Source organism: Danio rerio, chromosome 15 (assembly GCF_049306965.1).
Source record: "Danio rerio strain Tuebingen ecotype United States chromosome 15, GRCz12tu, whole genome shotgun sequence".
Lineage (NCBI taxonomy): Eukaryota > Metazoa > Chordata > Actinopteri > Cypriniformes > Danionidae > Danio > Danio rerio.
In genome coordinates this window covers 40,324,432-40,344,201 of record NC_133190.1, presented here as the reverse complement: position 1 = coordinate 40,344,201, position 19,770 = coordinate 40,324,432, and the positions used below count along the sequence as shown (strand labels likewise).

Sequence of the window (19,770 nt, the reverse complement as noted above, 5' to 3'; positions counted from 1 at the left end):
AACTATGCAGAGCTGTGGTCCTCCAGGAACTGAGTTTGAGACCATTGGTTTAGAGTCCCCATCACTATACTGGGGCGTTAGGAACCACATAGGGGTATGAGAACCCCCTGGCAGCAACTTATTTTTCCAATCTAGGTACTAACCAGGCGCAACCTAGCTTCAGTGTGTGACCATGTTAGCGCTGCAGAGAGCTTTCTGCCAGGGATCCTAACCCATTCTCAAAATTTGTCTTCAGTATACAATCAAATTAGTGCAAAACATAGAAACTTGTTTTTGTATTTCAATGGAGGTGTCACAGTCATTTTTTTTAATGAGGATCACTAATATCCTCCACTGTGTGCCTAAGAATATTTGTAAGGTCACAGTATATGTTCTATTTTTTCTTTCTCTAATAACACCTGAATGTTTTATTTAAACTTCTTTGCTTCATGTTAGTGTTAGGGAAGTGAAAGTGAGGTCAGTTGTGAAGTGGCCAAATGTGGTGACCATAGACCTATTCAGAATTTGTGCTCTGCATTTAACCCATCCAAGTGCACAAACACAACACTGACACACACCCATAGCAGTGTTTGAGCTACAGAAAATTCTAGTGTAATAGGAAAGGTCCTGTGGTGGGTTCAACTGCTGATGACCATATTTAGCCTTATCAGCCAATAGGGATGGGTTTACTCTGGTATAAAACCAACCAACCAATTGGTCAGTGCAAGCAAGAAGATGGACCAAGATCAACACTCGACTCTTTCCACTGCACTGACATCTCAAAACATGGGTAAGAAATTATTATCTATGCGTATTAAATGCTTATAAAAACCTTTCAGAATATTAATACAAGATTGTTTATGCAGAAAATGCACAGAGAAAATATAAAATCCATATAATTAAGCACAAGATACACATTTACTGTACTTTCTTAAACAAATGACCTTTCATACAAAAACGTCCTTATTACATAATGAATCCATGCACGGCCAATGCAAGGTTATTCAATTTAGATGACAATTTTTTTTGTTTTATTCTAATGAGGATTTATTAAAATGACACAATCGGATATACTCCACACTCTAAAAAAAATCCTGGGAAACAAAAAAAAAAAAGTAAAATAACGGCAAGTAAAATTACTGAAATTTCCTGTAATTTACAAAATTATTTAGTTTGTTTTAGATTTTTTGCTGTAATTTCACAGTAGATTACACATTGGTTGACCATATTTTGACGGTTTTAAATAATGGTTTACACTACACCATATTGTTGGTTTACAAAAAAAAAAAAATCCCGTTGCACTACACTTAATTTGGATGCTAAATGAGAATCTGAAATTTTTTATTGCAAACATCAAAAAAATAAAGATGTAGTATTAGTATTCAAAAATGTTTGATTTTAATTAGGTTTTTCAATAAATAATAAATTAAATAAATTGGTCTTGCACTTCATATTTTTCAGATTTTCATAGTATATTTAATAATACTGGTACTTTTACTATAAATTGACATATCAACCATTTGGTAAAGGCTGATATTTAAGAAATTATGGAATTATAAAGAAATGCAATCCAAAAAAATAAATAAATAAAATCAGTAACACTTTACAATAAGGTTCATTAGTTAATGCATTTACTAACATGAACCAATCATGAACAACACATGTACAGCATTTATTAATCATAATTGAACATTTACTAATGCATTATTAACATCCAAGTCCATACTTGTTAACATTAGTTAATGCACCATGAGTTAACGAACTAACAATGAACTACTGTATTTTCATTAACGTTTATTAACATGAATAAATACTGTAGTAAATGTATTGTTGATTGTTTGTTCATGTTAGTAAATGCATTACTTAACATTAACTAATGAACCTTATTGTAAAGTGTGACCATAAAATCTTGGTGGGACAGTTAAAGGGTTAGAAAACAAAAGAACACTAAGTTTGTCATGAGTGTAAAACAGTGTTTTAACTATTTCTTCACCAAACTGCAACAATATTCAAATAGAAAAATGAGTCCAAAAGATAAAAACAAACCAACATGCAAATTCTGTTCAAAATAATGAATTTAAAAATATATATCATAACTGGCACACTAAACCTTTTTCAGAACACTGTGATGGCACAATTCAATGGTAATCAGCATCTCAAATCCTTTCAAATTTTAGACTGTTTAAAACATTTATGTAGATTTACAAACAATACTTTTAAAGCAGGGTGTCTGTGCGGGACCGTACATTTGACATTGTTCTCTATTCTTTCTGCCGTTATCTGTCTCACACTGTGAGGCATAAAAAAATTAAAAGCAAATTATCAGCAAATATTTAAGGTCTGTGACACTGCCAAGAATTTCTGGTACACTGCAAAAAATCCTTGCATCAATAGTTATCACTAACTTAATATTTTAAATTAAGTTAACATGTCTGCACTGAATGTGTTGACATAACTTACAGTACATATCAAAGTTTACTTTTCTGAACTTTTTAGGCTTCTTAAGAGACTAATATTTTAGTTACCAAACATATTTAGCAATTGAAGGATAATACCATTAAAGCAAAATATTGCCAAAAAAATTTAAATAAGTTACAGCCTACAAAATTTCAACTAATTTATTTTTACTTTTTTTTTCTTTTTTTTTTGCTTCGCTTGATTTTTCCTCTTTTTAAAATTTGTATTTAATATTTTTCTATACCATATAAAATTTGGATGTACTAGTTTTTGGACTGTTATCGTAAGTTATTTTGTTAGATAAGCTCCAGTGGGGTGTAATTATATATTGCTGAACACTATATACATTTGAAATCAGAATTATTAGCCCCCCTGAATTATTAACCCCCCTGTTTATTTTTTCCCCCAGTTTCTGTTTAACGGAGAGAAGATTTCTTCAACACATTTCAAAACAAAATAGTTTTAATAACTCATTTCTAATTTATCTTTGCCATGATAATAATAATATTTGACTAGATGTTTCTCAAGACGCCTCTATACAGCTTAAAGTGACATTTAAAGTGACAGGATTAGGCAAGTCATTGTATAACGATGGTTTGTTCTTTAGACTATTGAAAAAATATATAGCATAAAGGGGCTAATAATTCTGACCTTAAAAGGTTTTTTTAAATATTAAAAACGAATTTTATTCTAGCAGAAATAAAACAAATAAGACTTTCTCCAGAAGAAAAAATATTATTAGAATTACAGTGAAAATTACCTTGCTCTGTTAAACATCATTTGGGAAATATTTAAAAAAAGAAAAAAACTGATGAGGGGGTTTAATAATTCTGTAAACTAAAACTGTATGATGTGTTAAATATTCAACAAAAACTAAGTGTGTTTACCTAGTCGTTTTTAGTTTATAGGTGTGTGTGTGTGTGTGTGTGTGTGTGTGTGTGTGTGTGCGTGCGAGCGTGCGTGCGTGTGTGTGTGTGTGAGTCTCCTTGGTAAAATTTATGTTGTCTGACTTTAAAAGCCTGTTTTTAGTATTAACTGAACTATGCTACATTAGTCATCCTGGGTTGTGTTTCTGAAAACCATCGTTAGCCAACTAACGCCTGTTTCACACCGCAAGCGTCAGCGGCGCGTGAGCAGAGCGTGCGCAGCGCGTATGTCAAGCAGTAGCAGCACGCAGGCGTTTGCCTTTCACACCAGCTGCGTCTGCAGCGCGCAGCTCTTTGGCAGCTGCTGCAGAGATCAACCTATCTCTGTCTATTCTATCTAGTTACCCATGTCTCTCTATATACAAATACACTTTTTAAACTTTTCATCTGCACCAAAGCCCCTCATATGCTGTTTCTTTAACCTGCAAATGTTTATTTTACAAAATGTATACATCAAATAGTACTGTATGCTTCTCAAGCTAACTTATATGAGAAGTGTCTACAGTCAGAGGACAATCGCCTGTGATATCATGTCATTTGTTTTTTGATTATCAGGTTGCTGTAGACCTAGTTATAATCATATTTATACAATATTGTTATAATGATATTTATACATGATCAAACTAGTGTTACTTTCTCCGCTTCAGTGATGTCCAGCGGCAGAATTACAGCTCGTTAATTCATGCTCATGCAGATGATGAGACGGACAAAAGTAACCAATGCATGCCATTCTTTTACTTATTTTCGTGTTGTCATGTTCACAATGCAAACAGCATTTATTGGGTAAAATTGCTACTTTTTACTGTCATTCAATGTGTTTTGGTCATTATCAATGCACTGTCACTTTAATTGAGCGTGAGCAGCGCGTCAAAAATAGACCCAGCGCCGAAACTATCGCTGCACTGCTGCTTCGGCGACGCTCACGCCTCGCTCTGACGCGCTACTGCTGCGTGCGGTATGAAAGCTCTAATCTGTTAACATGGACGCCGAAAACACACGCTCTGCTCACGCGCCGCTGACGCTTGCGGTGTGAAACAGGCGTAAGGTCGCAAGTTGTGTCATTACAAACATAGTTAGTTGATTTGGCGTTTCACAAATCCATCGTTTCCACGAACATTCGCAAACTCCGTCGCAAACTTGTATGCTGGCAACTACACCTCTGGAGCTGTAGTTAGAAGCATAGTTCCCCTTCAGGAGGGGAATTCAATGCTATGTGGAAACGTCCAATATGACAAAAGTGTAATTCCCCTTCTAGGGAACTTCAACACTGCGTCTAACCAGAACGCTAGGGGAACACCTCTTTTATACGCGTCTTGAAGCACATGTGAAATCAATCTAATGTAATTAAGCAGGTGTCGTCAGACCAGAGAGTATAAAAGCCTGTACTGAGCATTCAGTATCAACTTCTTTGCTTTCAAGAAGCACGCACGTGAAAATACACCCTCTTTCTGTGAACTTTCATTACTGATTTGCATACACAAAATACAAAAAAACTGACAACTTACTTTTTTATTTTGGTATGGCAGAGAAAAACTTTAAACGTTGTGTGCCTCCATGCCCTCGCTTTATTACGGCTGGTGACTCACATGATTTGTGTTTAGAGTGTTTGGGAGAAGAGCATGCCCTGGCAGCATTTGAGAATGCTGACTGTGGACACTGTGACGTTCTCTCCCGAAAAGAGCTGCGTAGTCGGAGAGAGTTCTTTAATAAAGCTCCCGTGGCGCATGCTCCTCGCGGTTCGGGTCCCGCTCGTGCTGAGGCTGAGCGTCGACTTCGGTCGTGGGGTTCGCAGCTAGATCTGGCGGATGAGATGGAGACGGACTCTGTCCTTTCTCTCTCTGGATCCGTGAGATCTAATCCTCCTTCGGGAGCGTCAGAAGCACGCTCTGCGGTTTCTTCTGCACCTCGTGGGAGGGCGGCGTCCTCTGTTTCCGAGGAAACCGAGGCGCCGCAGCAACAAATACAAAGAGGGTCGGGGAATCTGCCGCCCCAGTCAGTGGAATATGAGGAGTTAGTGGAGGTGATTTCACGTGCTGCTGACAGGTTCGAAGTAATAGATTGGCAGCCAGCACGTGAGCAGCAGCAGCTGCGTCTGACAGGAATGCTGGATGAGAGAGAATTACCCAGCAGAGTAGATCCTCCACTAAGGGACCTCCCCTTTTGTCCCGAGCTACATGATGCGGTTTCTAAATCATGGAAAAATCCGTATTCAGCATGGTTAATGACACCAAAAACAGCTATTTATTCAGCAGTTCGTGGGCTAGGGGAAAAGGCATGTACAGTAATGCCAATGATAGAAGAGGACTTAGCACGTCATCGTCGTTCAGATCTAAAATCTGCAAGGGTCCCTCCTTTGTTGTCGAGACCATTAAGAGTAACATCGGGTCTAGTCAGTAAAGCATATATGACGGCTGGTCAGTCTGTTGGATGCCTGCACACCATGTCAGTGCTGCAGGCATATCAGGCTAACCTAATTAAAGAGTGCCTAGATGGTGGGGGAGCAACACCCGAACAGCTTCGAGAAGCTCTTCGGGCGTCAGATCTAGCTTTAAGAGCTACTAAAGAGGCAGCCTCTAGTTTGGGGCGATCTATGGCTACCCTGGTGGCTACTGAGCGGCACCTCTGGCTGACACAAGCAGAAGTGTCAGAAACCGATAGAGCTATTCTTATGGACGCTCCAATATCGAGCTCAGGGCTCTTCGGTGACGCCGTCGATCGCGTCGCCGAATCCCTCGACAGAGTTAAAAAACGCTCTAGCTCCCTCGGGGACTTTCTCCCCCCAAGATCAAAAAGTCAGGGGGCTGTTAAAAGACAGCCCCAGCCGTCAACCAGCTCCTCATATCATGAAGTACGAAGGATAAAACAAAGTCCTGACGTGTTGGGAGTCAGGCTTTCCAGGGCCCCCCCTGGACACCGAGAGCACCATTCAGTGCTCTCACTGAACCAGGGTCCGCGGAGAAAGGGAGAGGCCACCTCACCACTTATGTTGGTGGGGGGCTCTGTGTCTCCCGGGGTGGGCGTTCCTCAGTGTCTGAGGGCATTGGGGGCCCCACCCCCTCTGCAGGGGGGTCAAAGAACAACCAGAGGACAGTCTCGAGAGGCTGGTACCCCTAGCACATTTTTTGGCAGCGTGGAACCACCTGCCGATGGTGTCCCAGTGGGTCCTGTTCACAGTAAAACATGGCTACAAAATACAGTTTTGTGCACGCCCACCTCGCTTCAACGGTATTGCACCCACCATAGTGAAGCCAGAACAGGCTCTGGTTATGGAACAGGAAGTACTGGCCTTATTAATAAAAGGCGCAATAGAGCGTGTTCTCCCACTCGACAGAGAGTCAGGGTTTTACAGCCGGTATTTTATAGTTCCCAAAAAGGATGGGGGATTGCGTCCCATATTAGATCTGAGAAATCTAAATCGGGCCGTCGGGGCCCTCAGGTTCAGGATGTTAACCATCAAAAACGTGGTGTCACAAATTCAGTCCGAGGACTGGTTTGTGACGATAGACCTGAAAGACGCATTCTTCCATATTTCCATCCTTCCCCAACACAGGAAATACCTGAGGTTCGCTTGCGGGGGCGAAGCGTTCCAGTATCGGGTTCTTCCATTCGGCCTAGCTCTGTCACCTCGAACCTTTACCAAAATAGTCGAAGCGGCACTAGCTCCACTTCGTATGCAGGGGATACGTATCCTAAACTACATAGACGATTGGCTAATTCTAGCTCAGACTCACGATATGGCAGTTTGGCATCGAGATGTCGTTCTCACCCATATCAGAAGGTTGGGGTTTCGGTTAAACACCGCAAGAAGTGTGCTTGTTCCAGCCAGGACGACCATTTCTTTAGGTGTGCTATGGGACTCCATGACGATGCGAGCACGTCTGTCCCCGCCATGAATCGCTTCGATTCAGTCAACCGTACACAGAGTCAAACTAGGCCAGTTCATCACTGTGAAACACTTTCAGAGGTTGTTGGGTCTCATGGCAGCAGCAGCCAGCGTGATTCCGTTCGGTCTACTGTACATGAGACCCCTGCAGTGGTGGCTCAAATCCAGGGGGTTTTCCCTCAAGGGGAATCCTTTCCGCATGATCAAGGTCTTGCGGCGCTGCCTTCGAGCCTTAAGTATGTGGAAAATACCCTGGTTCCTGTCCCAGGGCCCAGTGTTGGGGGCTGTCTGTCATCGCGTCATGCCTATGACAAATGCTTCTCTGACGGGCTAGGGAGCAACGGGCTTGATCCGCATGATCAAGGTCTCGCGGCGCTGCCTTCGAGCCTTAAGTATGTGGAAAATGCCCTGGTTCCTGTCCCAGGGCCTAGTGTTGGGGGCTGTCTGTCATCGCGTCATGCTTATGACAGATGCTTCTCTAACGGGCTGGGGAGCAACCCTGAGGGGGCTTCCCGCAGTGGGACGATGGGGAGAACATCATCATCACTGGCACATAAACTGCCTGGAGATGATGGCCGTGTTTCTGGCCTTAAAACACTTTCTCCCAGATCTAAGGGGCCATCATGTTTTAGTCTGCACGAACAACACATTGGTGGTCGCTTACATCAACCAGCAGGGGGGTCTGAAGTCTCGAATGCTATGCAAACTAGCACATCGGATCCTCCTGTGGGCCCAGAACAAAATCCTGTCCATCAGGGCAATGTATGTCCCGGGCCATCTGAACATGGGAGCAGATCTCCTGTCGAGGCAGGGGGTGAGATCCAGGGAATGGAAACTTCTTCACCCCGAGGTGGTGGAGTCCATTTGGGAAAGATTAAGGAAAGCGCAGGTAGACCTGTTTGCTTCCCAAGAGACCATGCATTGCGTACTATGGTTTTCTCTCTCGCATCCAGCCCCTCTGTGACTGGTTGCCATGGTTCAGACATAGCCGAGGCTATGTCTGTATGCTTTTTCCCCGATCGCTCTGCTCCCAGGAGTCCTGGAGAGGGTCCGTCAAGACTGAGTACAGTTACTGCTGGTAGCCCCGGTTTGGCCTACCAGGATTTGGTTTTCGGACCTCATAGCCCTGCTGGCGGGTCTCTCGTGGGAGATCCCTATCAGCAGGGACCTTCTGTCCCAGGCGGGAGGAATGATACTTCATCCCCTACCCGACCTGTGGAAACTGTGGGTGTGGCCTCTGAGGGGGCCCACCTCATAGAGTATGGACTGTCAACCGAGGTTGCTCAGACCATTCTAAACTCCAGGGCTCCCTCCACAAGGAAGCTTTATGCCCTAAAATGGGCTCTCTTTTCAGCTTGGTGCAGAGAACACCAGCTGAACCCAGTCAGCTGCCAGGTAGCCTCAGTGCTGGAATTTCTCCAAGATCGCCTGTCTGCTGGGTTAGCTGCATCCACTCTGAGAGTGTACGTGTCAGCTATAGCGGCCTACCGTTCTCCCCTAGATGATGAGTCACTAGGACAGGATCCGCTAATTCGTCGCTTCCTTCGTGGAGCCATAAGGCTAAGGCCTGTCAGCACACACAGGGTACCGACATGGGATTTAACATTGGTGCTCGAGGGCATCTCTGTTCCCCCATTTGAGCCACTGCAGGAGGCGTCAGATAAGTTTCTGACACTAAAAACAGCTTTCTTATTGGCTATTTCTTCCTTAAAAAGGGTTGGTGACCTCCAGGCTTTGTCGGTTGCACCTTCATTTCTGGAGTTTGCTCCAGGCATGTCCAAAGCCTTTCTTTATCCCAGACCGGGGTACGTGCCTAAGGTGCCCACTCATGTGGCGAGACCTGCTGTGCTACAGGCCTTTCACCCGCCCCCATTTCAGTCGTCGGACCAAGAGAAGTTAAACTTACTCTGCCCAGTTAGAGCTCTGAATACATATGTTAACCGGGTTATCAACTGGAGAAAGAGTGAACAGTTACTGGTCTGCTACGGACCCTCAAAAAGGGGGAGTCTGGCAAATAAGCAGACAATAAGTAATTGGATAGTTGAGACTATCTCATTTACCTATCAGGCTGCTGGACGCCCTGTACCTAAATTTGTTAAGGCCCACTCCACAAGGGCTGTCGGGGCCTCCAAAGCTTCTATTTCGGGCTCAGCCCTTTCTGACATTTGTTTGGCGGCAGGATGGTCGACTCCACATACATTTGTGCGTCACTATCAACTCGATGTAGACCCCTCACCAGGGTCCTCTATTCTCACTGCGTAGTGTGCGTTCACAGTCAGCAGTGAGTCTGGCCTAGTGGGTATTGCGTTCCCCTAGCGTTCTGGTTAGACGCAGTGTTGAAGTTCCCTAGAAGGGGAACGTCTCGGGTTACGTATGTAACCATAGTTCCCCGAGAGGGAACGAGACACTGCGTATTCCGCCATACTCTCTTCTGCCTGTTACTTCTTTCAAGCAAATTCGAAGTTGATACTGAATGCTCAGTACAGGCTTTTATACTCTCTGGTCTGACGACACCTGCTTAATTACATTAGATTGATTTCACATGTGCTTCAAGACGCGTATAAAAGAGGTGTTCCCCTAGCGTTCTGGTTAGACGCAGTGTCTCGTTCCCTCTCGGGGAACTATGGTTACATACGTAACCCGAGACGGTTTCCATGTAGTATTTCCGTTACCCGCCTCGAGGAAAGAGTATTATTTTTTTAACCGGAGCATTCCTAGCTGTGTTCTATTCCCAGTTATCCCCCTATGCCCTATTAGTTTAGGCACATTAAATGATGTTCATAGAACTCCGACTAACACATTGGAATTAACTCAAGTATACTTTGACTGTACAGGCTAATAATGACTTTCTCTATTTAGAATAACAGAGTATTGTTGAGACCAATCTTCATGTGGGTGGGCCTTTATTTCTAAACTTATAATACTATTTAAATCATATGGTGATTACTAATAGTTTGAGTAAATTGGTCTGCTTGATTCTAAAGTAATAATCATGATTAAATACACAACAACACAAAAAGAAATGAACAACACAAAAAGAAAATCTTAAATGAGTGAGTAGGGTTCTGCCTTTTAGAATAGTGGTTTATCACCTCTGTTTAGTGACCAAGACTGGCATGCTTGTGTCTAAGGGATTGTATAGTCAGCCAGTACAAGACTCAGGATGTTGTAGGAATCTGAATGAACAAGTGTAATATATAGAAACAAGATTAAATAAAATAATGATTTTATCTAAATGAAATATTAAAATAAGTTTATTAATGTTTTATGATTCAGATAAAAGAAGATATAAAATATTTACATTCTAAACCACCTCATATTAAATTGGAGTCAGATATGAATTCAATTTAAAGGAATTCAACATTGTGCACTGAAAAGACCGAACATGCAGCAAAACTTCATCCACCTAGACACCATTGTTGGGCCAATTGGGTGAACCTTAGAGTGTTAATGTACAAACTTACGTAAATAAAAAAAAATAAAACAATTGAACCATACATTGATTAGGATTTATATTAATTTTCCTATTTTTGATTCATAAATAAAAAGTCCTCAGTATTTTTTTTTTAAATGCCGAAAATTTAGTCAAAAAACTGTATTGAACAATATAAAATCTCAGGGTTCTATATAGACCCTCGAGTCCTGGGTTTGGTTTCTTGGGATAGTCACTTAAAAATAAAATAAATCAAAGTCACTTTTTGAAACTTGTCAACATCAAGAGTTGTTGGATGAAAGATCAAGGTCACTCACTGCTGCACAACTGCAAGAACAAAATACATGAATCACAAAATACAAAAAAACAGACAGTCAGTTTCCAGACGTTTTTTTTGCATTTCGGCGGTTTTTGGATAGTTTTTGGCCTGGAATCAATCAGCTACATCTGGCAACACTGCGCAATTTCTCATTCTTAAATCTGTTCTCATACAAAAAAAAGCCAAATATGCTTTATATTTGCTCAGACATTAAATATAAGTTTGAATTTGTAAAAAAAATAAAAAATCTTTTGCAGCACAATGACACACTGACAGTCCTTACTGTGCTTCTTTGTTTAGGAAACGTCAGTATTGGACCTGAAAATGGGACTGAAGAAGACTCAACAGGAATAAGGTTTATAATCTTTCTTGCCAGCATTTTCTTTGCCACCTTTGTAATGGGTCTCATTGGAAATGGGCTGGTCATATTTCTGACCGCCTGCAAAATGAAGACGACTGTCAACTCCATTTGGTTTCTGAATTTGGCGATTGCAGACATCATCTTCCTTATATCTACAATCATAGGTTTTACCATAAGTTTGGAAGAGTTGCAAAGTGACTTCATGATCCACTTTTTCTCCATCACAGCATCACTAAACCAGTTTGCTAGCGTTTTGTTTCTTGTAGTCATCAGTCTGGATCGATGCCTGTGCACATGGATGACTGTTTGGGCTCAAAATAACAGAACTCTGCGTAAAGCCAGAATCATCTGCTTGATCGTCTGGGTTTCATCTATCGGCTATATTTTACCTTTCTTTGAAGTTTTTGAGGTTACAGATACATTTCTTTCCCCATATCAATTTATATTGCTCTTTCTCATCCCCTTCCTGATCATTGCATCTTCATACATCGCTATTGGTGTAAAAATCAAACGCCTCAAAAAGAGGAAGCAGTTCAGGTCATACAGACTCATTATAACTGTAATCCTGACTTTCTTCATCTGTTCATTTCCACAATACGTTTGGTATTTTATTATATTAACTGAAAATAATGATAAATTGAGTGACAGTGATTCAATTTGGATGCTATTTATTTTTAGTATGTACCTGATTTATCTCAACAGCAGTCTGAACCCATTTCTCTATGTGTTCATGTGTAATGATTATAAGAAGAAGCTGAAACAGTCTCTGGTGCTGGTGCTGGAGACGGCGTTTGCCGAAGATCATCTGGACATTAAAGAAATGAGACAGACACAAAATGATAAACAGGCAAAACAAACCACACTTGAATTGCTAGAAATGTAGAAAATCTTCAAAGGTTTGTGAACATTGTTGATATTGCATATAATCAGTCTTCATAATCAGTCAATAGTCTTTATTCAGCATCATTTTCTGTCTAAAGGCCTGTGCACACTGAGACATTTTTTGCTCACGTTTTCCGTCGACGTTTAACGCCTTGTGACTAAATAAAGGGTGTCAATGTGATCGTGCACACCAACGTGTAAAACGGCAGGCGCAAAAGCGTAATTTTGAAAAAAAACGCCTCATGCTCGTTTTTTCGTTTTGACGCACCGCATCAAAACCTTCTCCACCAATCAGATTGGCACTTTTGTTTATGTGCACGGAGCTGCTGAAGTTATCGTAAACAGCAATTGGAGGGGCTCTAGCGCAAAACTGTCAACGTGAGCGCACATTGAAGAAGATGCCCAGAGGCGATATGAACGTGGAGCTGCTTATTGCACTTGTGAACAATCATTTCTTCATCGCTAGAGCTGGAGCTGCTGCTTGAACCATCCATGCTTGTTCGAGTCACCAGTAACTTTAACAACACGCGTGTGAACTTCCTCTCCTCCTCTTCTTCTGTGTTATAAGCGGGTGTCAGAAACTTTAAGCTGAGTAGCGCCATCTAACATCTAATGTCTCGTAAAACTCTGACGTTAAACGCAAACGAAAATCGTCCCGGTGTGTAGGAGCCTTAAAGGTTTTCATTTGCGTTTATCGTCAGCGTTTTATGAGACGTTTTTCAGTATTCAAACCCAAGGGATTTTCACTGGTGTCAAGCAGAAAAGTATGTAAAATGAATGACGCTTTTCATTTGCGTTAATCGTCAGCATTTTACGAGACGTTTTTTAGTATTCAAACCCAAGGGATTTTCACTGGCGTCACGCTGAAGAGTATGCAAAATCACTCTTTTGACGTTAAATGGCGCTACTTTTCAAAATTACCCTTTTGCGCCTGCCGTATTGCGCGTTGGTGTGCACAAACACATTGGCGCCCGTTATTTAGTCACAAGGCGTTAAACGTCGACGGAAAACGCAAGCAAAAAACCTCTTGGTGTGCACGGCATATCTTGAGACATATCTTGTAAATTATAGTTTTATAAATCCAAGTTTTGTGCTTGGTTTAGTTATATGTTGTTGTTTTCACTGTCTGTATATTCACTTAGGACTGATTTTATTATTTGGACATGTATTTTATTCAAGATGTCCTCGCTGTAGCAAGATGTCATACTAATGTACAAGATGTACATACACTTTATATTGTTTTTCAGATGACCATTACAGAGCAATTTTAATGATATTGGTTAAGTTGTTAAAGTCATTTTAAAGCTATTTTTATGTTCCATTTATCAGTCAATATTGTGTTTAGAAATAAAAAAATAATTAGTAGACATCAAATCCTTATCATTTGTCATTAATTTAGCATACACGGCTTGTGTTTACCAAACACTTTATCTTACCACTAAGCGTTCTGCTAAAAAGGAGTAAACGTTTTCTCTGAGAGACTTTTGCTAAGCTAACAATATCTGAAATATTGTTAATATAATATAAAGAGGATTTTATTTCTCTTTTCTTCATCTATGTTGCTTTTGCAAACGGCAGTGTTTGAGCCTACTTCGGCCTTAACAGAGGCTGTTTCTCTCAAGGTTTTTTTTTCTTTCACCTTCATCAATTGGTGAAGTTTGTTTCTCGCCACTGACTTGCTTGGTTTGGGACTTGTGGAGCTGTGTATCAATGGATTTGCTCTTCAGTTTTTGGACTTCCAGCAGTGAATCAGAAACATTTCCATTCAATAAATGTGCAAATAAAATATGATGCACAAACTTATTAATAATTCCTACTTGTCTTTCTCGTGATAAATAGTTGGCAAAATCTGAAATGTAGCGGGGGAAAAAAGAAGAAAGAGTTCATCAGACGCTGGATTCGAACCGAATTCATGCTCGAACGTGTCAAAACATATTGACACGTGTCTTACAAGCTGCGCCACTGAGTCTGTTAAGTGTGATGCAACACTTTACACCTATAAACCACACTATTTCTTTTTTTTTGATGCACTCAGTGCGATGTTCAGACCCAACTGTGTTAACCGCATCAGCTAAACTCTCCCACTCTATTTTTTTCTTTTGTTGTTAATTACGGAGAACAAACTTGCAAATAACACCGCTTTTCTCTGGTCTATCTTCGAAAGGAGCACCTCCAATCACATTCTGTTCAAAGTTTCTCTTTTTGCTTGCTTTTGCCTTTGCTTTTTCGTTGGGTTTTGCCAAAGTAGAGTCATTAGCATATTCATACGGGGGAGGAGGCAGGGAGGGGTTTTGTGCTCGTGCATGTTGCGCTTAGTTTCACGTTCATTCTGATGTACAAAAGAATATGCGTGAGATTCGGCGTACGCAGTGTTTCATACATCTGAATTTTTTTCTGCGTACACACATTTACAGCTTTGTGCGTACGCAATGTTTTAGTAAGATTTCCACGCAAGTCTTCGTACATGAGGCCCCTGGTGCAGTGGAATCTGAACTGCATCCAATGCTTTTTAAAAGGCTCACCTAACCCCACCCCTAACGCTACCCGTCACAGTGACATCACTAGCTTGAGTGCATTGTGTCTGACATTGCATCCCTAAGTGATGCAATCTCAGCTTGCATCGTAAAGGCTGCATCCAGATACTATTGCAAATGTGAGCCACTTTTGGCAAATATTTGGCACTGTTAACTCTGGGTAATGTGCCTGTGAGCCTTTAGCGGCCCAAAGAAGATATGGCAAATGTGGCCCAGTTATCTTAAAACATGTGGGCCACATAGACTAAAGTCACCATCATGGACAAAACTGTTTGCTTTAGTTAGGCTCATAGCCCTGAACCTCTTAATATAAATTTTCTTTTGGGCTGCTGTAACTCTTAGGAACTTTACTTGAAAAGTTTATTCATTACAGCAAACATTCATTCATTCATTTTCTTTTCAGCTTAGTCTCTTTATTAATCTGGGGTTGCCACAGTGTAATGAACCGCCAACTTATCCAGCACATGTGTAACGCAGCGAATGCCCTTCCAGCTGCAACCCATCTCTGGGAAACATTCATACGCACGCATTCACACTGTGGACAATTTAGCCTACCCAAATCACCTGTACCACATGTCTTTGGACTAAGGAAACTGGAGCCCCGGGAGGAAACCCATGTGAACGCGTGGAGACCATGCAAATTAATTAATTATTGGATTAATTAATTAATCATATTTAATTCACCGCCGCCAATGAGGACGATACCATCGTTCATCATGATGTTTCATATTAGCCATCGTACGATGCCAAATTATTCGACATCGCTCAACCCTAATAGAATGTATTCATACTGCAATGCATGCTGGGATTTTTGTACTTCATTCCATTTATTATGTGGTCCAGATGTATGTCTCTGGTGTGGGCCAGATCTGGGCAGATTAAAAGCAAACTTTGGCCCAGAATAGGGTCAGTTCTGATTCATTTGGTTTAATTCTAGCTGATATGTGATATTTTGTATGGTTTAATTGTAGCCCAGATCTGGCAAACAAGAGCGGACCACCCAAGTGTCTTCATTCTATGCAGTATGTGGGCCGGATGTAAGTGTCTGGTGTTGAGCCACATAATTTTTGCTGGCTGGGTAGTTTGCTGTTTATTTTTTTAATGCGTATAATGAATATGAAGTCAACTGTCTGTTCGAACGATAACTGGATGATGGGATTTAAAGAGTCGATTCATTTGAAGCTCCATTCAAATGAATCTTTAATTCCCTTTGAGCCAATTCACTACAATGCATTTGAATCAAACTGTAGATTTCATAATTTAAGTCAAATGAATGTGGTCTGTGAGTGTGAGAAGAGTATCAGCATGAAATCTCATCATTATATCCTTATATGTCATACCTTTTTTTAGAGGGGGGGGGGTGTAAATGAAGCTTTACTTCTAATAAATACACTGATATAAAGTACAACATGGAAATTAATTTATAATTAATATTTGACTTTGCAATTAATGTTACTCCAGCATCCATCTGGACGACACGAAAGCAGCCATTTTTGTGTCAGACACCAGCTTGTTGGTGTAGAGGAGTGATGAAGCCAATTATAATATAGGGATGATTAGGAGGCCATGATGGAGAGATTTGGCCAGAATACCAGAGTTACACCCCTAGTCCTGGGAATTTTAATGATTAAAGAGAGTCAGGAATGTTTATTTTAAGTTCCTTGCTTAATGTGAAAGGGAAGAAAGTGAAGTCATTACCAAATTTAACACATCCAAAAGCACACAAACACACCCAAAGCAATGTTTGAGCAACAGAAAATTCTAGCGTAACAGGAAAGGTTCTGCTGTGGGTTCGATTGCTAATGACCATATTTAGCCTTAGTCAATAGGGAAGCACCAGGGTTTGCTCTGGCATAAAGCAGCATAAGGAAGAAGACGGATCAAGATCAAGACTCGACTCTTTCCACTGCATTGACACCTCAAAGATGGGTAAGAATTTAATATCTATTATGAATATTATATGTTTATAAAAATCTCTCAGAATATAAATACATATACATATAACACAGACAATGCACAGAGATAATATATAATCAATATAATTAAGCACAAGATACACATTTATTTTCTCAAACAAATGACCCTTCATACAAAGATGTCCTTCTAATGAATCCACACACTGCAAATGCAAAATTATTCAATATAAAAGACTAATTATTGGTTTTATTCTAATGACATTTTATTAAAATGTTTGAGAGGAGCATGATCAGATATGCTCTAATAGCTAATAGTTCAGAATTTTGCAGCACAATGACACACTGACAGTCCTTTCTGTGCTTCCTTGTATAGAAAACTGCAGTTTTGGGCTTAAAATGTGACTGGAAACTCAACAGACAAGAGCACTGTGGACAACAAGGGATTTGAGATTTTTTTTGACTGTATTTTCTTTCCCACCATTACAGTGGGTCTCATTGGAAATGGGCTGGTCATATTTCTGGCCGGCTGCAGAATGAAAATGACTGTCAACTCCACTTGGTTTCTGAATTTGGCGATTGCAGACTTCATCTTTATTTTAGTTTCAATCACAAATGTTTTCTTAAAGTTGAGCAATCAGCACAGTGTCTTCACAGAGTACCTTTTCATCATCGCAACATGTCTTAATCTGTTTGTTAGCGTTTGGTCTCTTGTAGTTATCAGTCTGGATCGATGCCTGTGCACATGGATGACCGTTTGGGCTCAAAATAACAGAACTCTGCGTAAAGCCAGAATCATCTGCATCATCATCTGGGTTTCATCCATCGGCTACATTTTACCTTACTTTAAAGTTTTTGAGATTACAGGTACAATTCGTGTGACTTATGGATTTATAGTGGTCTTTCTCATCCCCTTCCTGATCATTGCATCTTCATACATCGCTATTAGAGTAAAAATCAATCACCTCAAAATGGGGAAGCAGCTCAGGTCATACAGACTCATTATAACTGTAATCCTGACTTTCTTCATCTGTTCATTTCCACAATATGTTTGCTGGATTTGGAGAGTAAGAGCAAAAAATAATAATTGGACTCTGACTTATACATTTTGGAAGCTATTTAATTTTACTCTCTACCTGATTAATCTTAACAGTTGTCTGAACCCATTTCTCTATGTGTTCATGTGTGATGATTATAAGAAGAAGCTGAAACAGTCTCTGGTCCTGGTGCTGGAGACGGCGTTTGCTGATGATCATCTGGACATTAGAGTATAGTGAAATACACACAAAATGATAAACAGGCAAAACAAACCACACTTGAATTGCTACAAATGTAGAAAACGTTTCTGGGGAACAACATTTTAGTAATCCTTGTTAATACTATGATTATCACAGTTAAACAGTAACTGTCATCTGTATTCAGCATAATTTCTCTCTCTTAGACATCTCTTGTAAATTATAGTTTTATAAATCCAGGTTTTGTGCTTGGTTTAGTTTTGTGTTCTTGTTTTCAGTGTCTGTATATTCACTTAGGGCTGATTTCATTGTTTAGTTTAGTGTGTGTATTAAAGTCTCAGTCTGTCTTCATTAATGTTTGTGTTGTTGACCTGTTCATGTATTTTATTAGATTAAAAGCATTGCTGTGTACATAATTTATTTATATTCTCTTTAATCAGCACTAACACTTTTTTTATTTATCAGATGACCATTACTGGCTAGTTAAGGATTTTTTATAATGTTGGCTAAATTGTTTATTTTAAAGCTTTTTTGTCAGGATTATGCCACTCTGGTCTTGGTAATTCTTATTTTGGTGGCAGAGTCTAGACACTAGTCCTGTCATGTCTTGTATGTTGTGCTCGGCTGTAGTTTTCTGGGGTCAAGCACTCATTTTCTGTCAATGTGTGTCTCTGTATGAGTGCCGCTGTGACCGTGCTTGGGCCGTGCACGCTCCCGCTTAATGTGGGCACTCGCGAGGTTATTGCTAGATAGATACGGTTGCGACTGGAAGTTTACAAAAATTATTTATATGATTTATTCAATTTCCCATTTATTGTATTTTATTACTGTCTACCCCCACCCCAACCCTAAACACAACCATCACAGTAACGTAAAAACAGTAGTTGTACCAAGTAATATTTATGCCATCTATTAAATTACCCAATAAATTGTGTTATTTACACATACCCCAACCCTAAACCTAACCGTCACAGTACTGTAAAAATACTGATCAATGTTAGTGTTATAAAAACGCTGCTATATTAATGTGCATATCACACTTCCAGCCGGCCACGTATCCGATCTAGACTTTACTGTCCGAATGTGGTTTGGATGCGCGCTTTTGTCCTGGTGTCTGTAGGTGCATCCCAAATCTCATGCTTATGCATTATTCTAAGCCAGGGTTTTTCAAAGTCTAAGACAGTGGGCCTCCCTTTTGACACAACTTATCCATTGGCGCCCCCCTCCTCCCAAACACGCACACACACACACACACACACACACACACAAATATATATATATATATATATATATATATATATATATATATATATATACAGTATATATAAAGACACAGACAGATGTCAGACTGTTAACTCACTTTTATCATCATTTGCATGACAGTACAATTATTTACACGGTAATAATTTTAATATTTTAGTATTTTAATATAACTTTTTTAAAACTAGGATGATGGTTCAATATGAATAGAACAGATCCAAAAACTGTCCATCCCAGACAAAACAGTCGAAGTTTAGCGGGTCTCATGCTGTCATTAGCCAAAATATTTTGACAAACCACACATAAAGGTCGTGGTTCATCAGCTGGTCCTGTCCATGTAAATCCTAACCTCAAATACTGATCATCATATCGTCGTCTTTTGGGTTTAAGCCCTGAACTTGTAGGCTTTTGTGGCGAGGGGGCGTGGCCGAGAGCCATGGGAACGGAGTGAGGCCACCGCGTAAGTGGATACACCTGCGGTGCGCACCTGCCTCGGATCCCACGGAAGGAGCTCTGGACGATAAAAGGAGAAATGAGGGCAGAGGAAGCCGAGAGATGACCGGACCCGGACATATTTTACTTTTTTAA

At 40.4% G+C, this 19,770-nt stretch overlaps 2 protein-coding genes across 2 annotated transcripts; both read left to right on the top strand.

The window, feature by feature from the left end:
* Nucleotides 1-631: 631 nt before the first annotated feature.
* LOC137487694 (C3a anaphylatoxin chemotactic receptor-like) lies at nt 632-18,338 on the top strand. Its single transcript, XM_073923961.1, has 3 exons — nt 632-769; nt 11,298-16,703; nt 17,064-18,338. Exons 1-2 carry the CDS (start codon nt 715-717, stop codon nt 12,239-12,241), a joined length of 999 nt encoding a protein of 332 aa, XP_073780062.1. The 5' UTR covers nt 632-714; the 3' UTR covers nt 12,242-16,703; nt 17,064-18,338.
* LOC137487693 (formyl peptide receptor 2-like) lies at nt 17,086-18,338 on the top strand (the record flags this gene model as incomplete). Its single annotated transcript, XM_068213633.2, has 1 exon — nt 17,086-18,338. A coding segment is annotated over one exon (876 nt), but the record flags the coding sequence as incomplete, so codon positions are not given.
* Nucleotides 18,339-19,770: the final 1,432 nt, after the last annotated feature.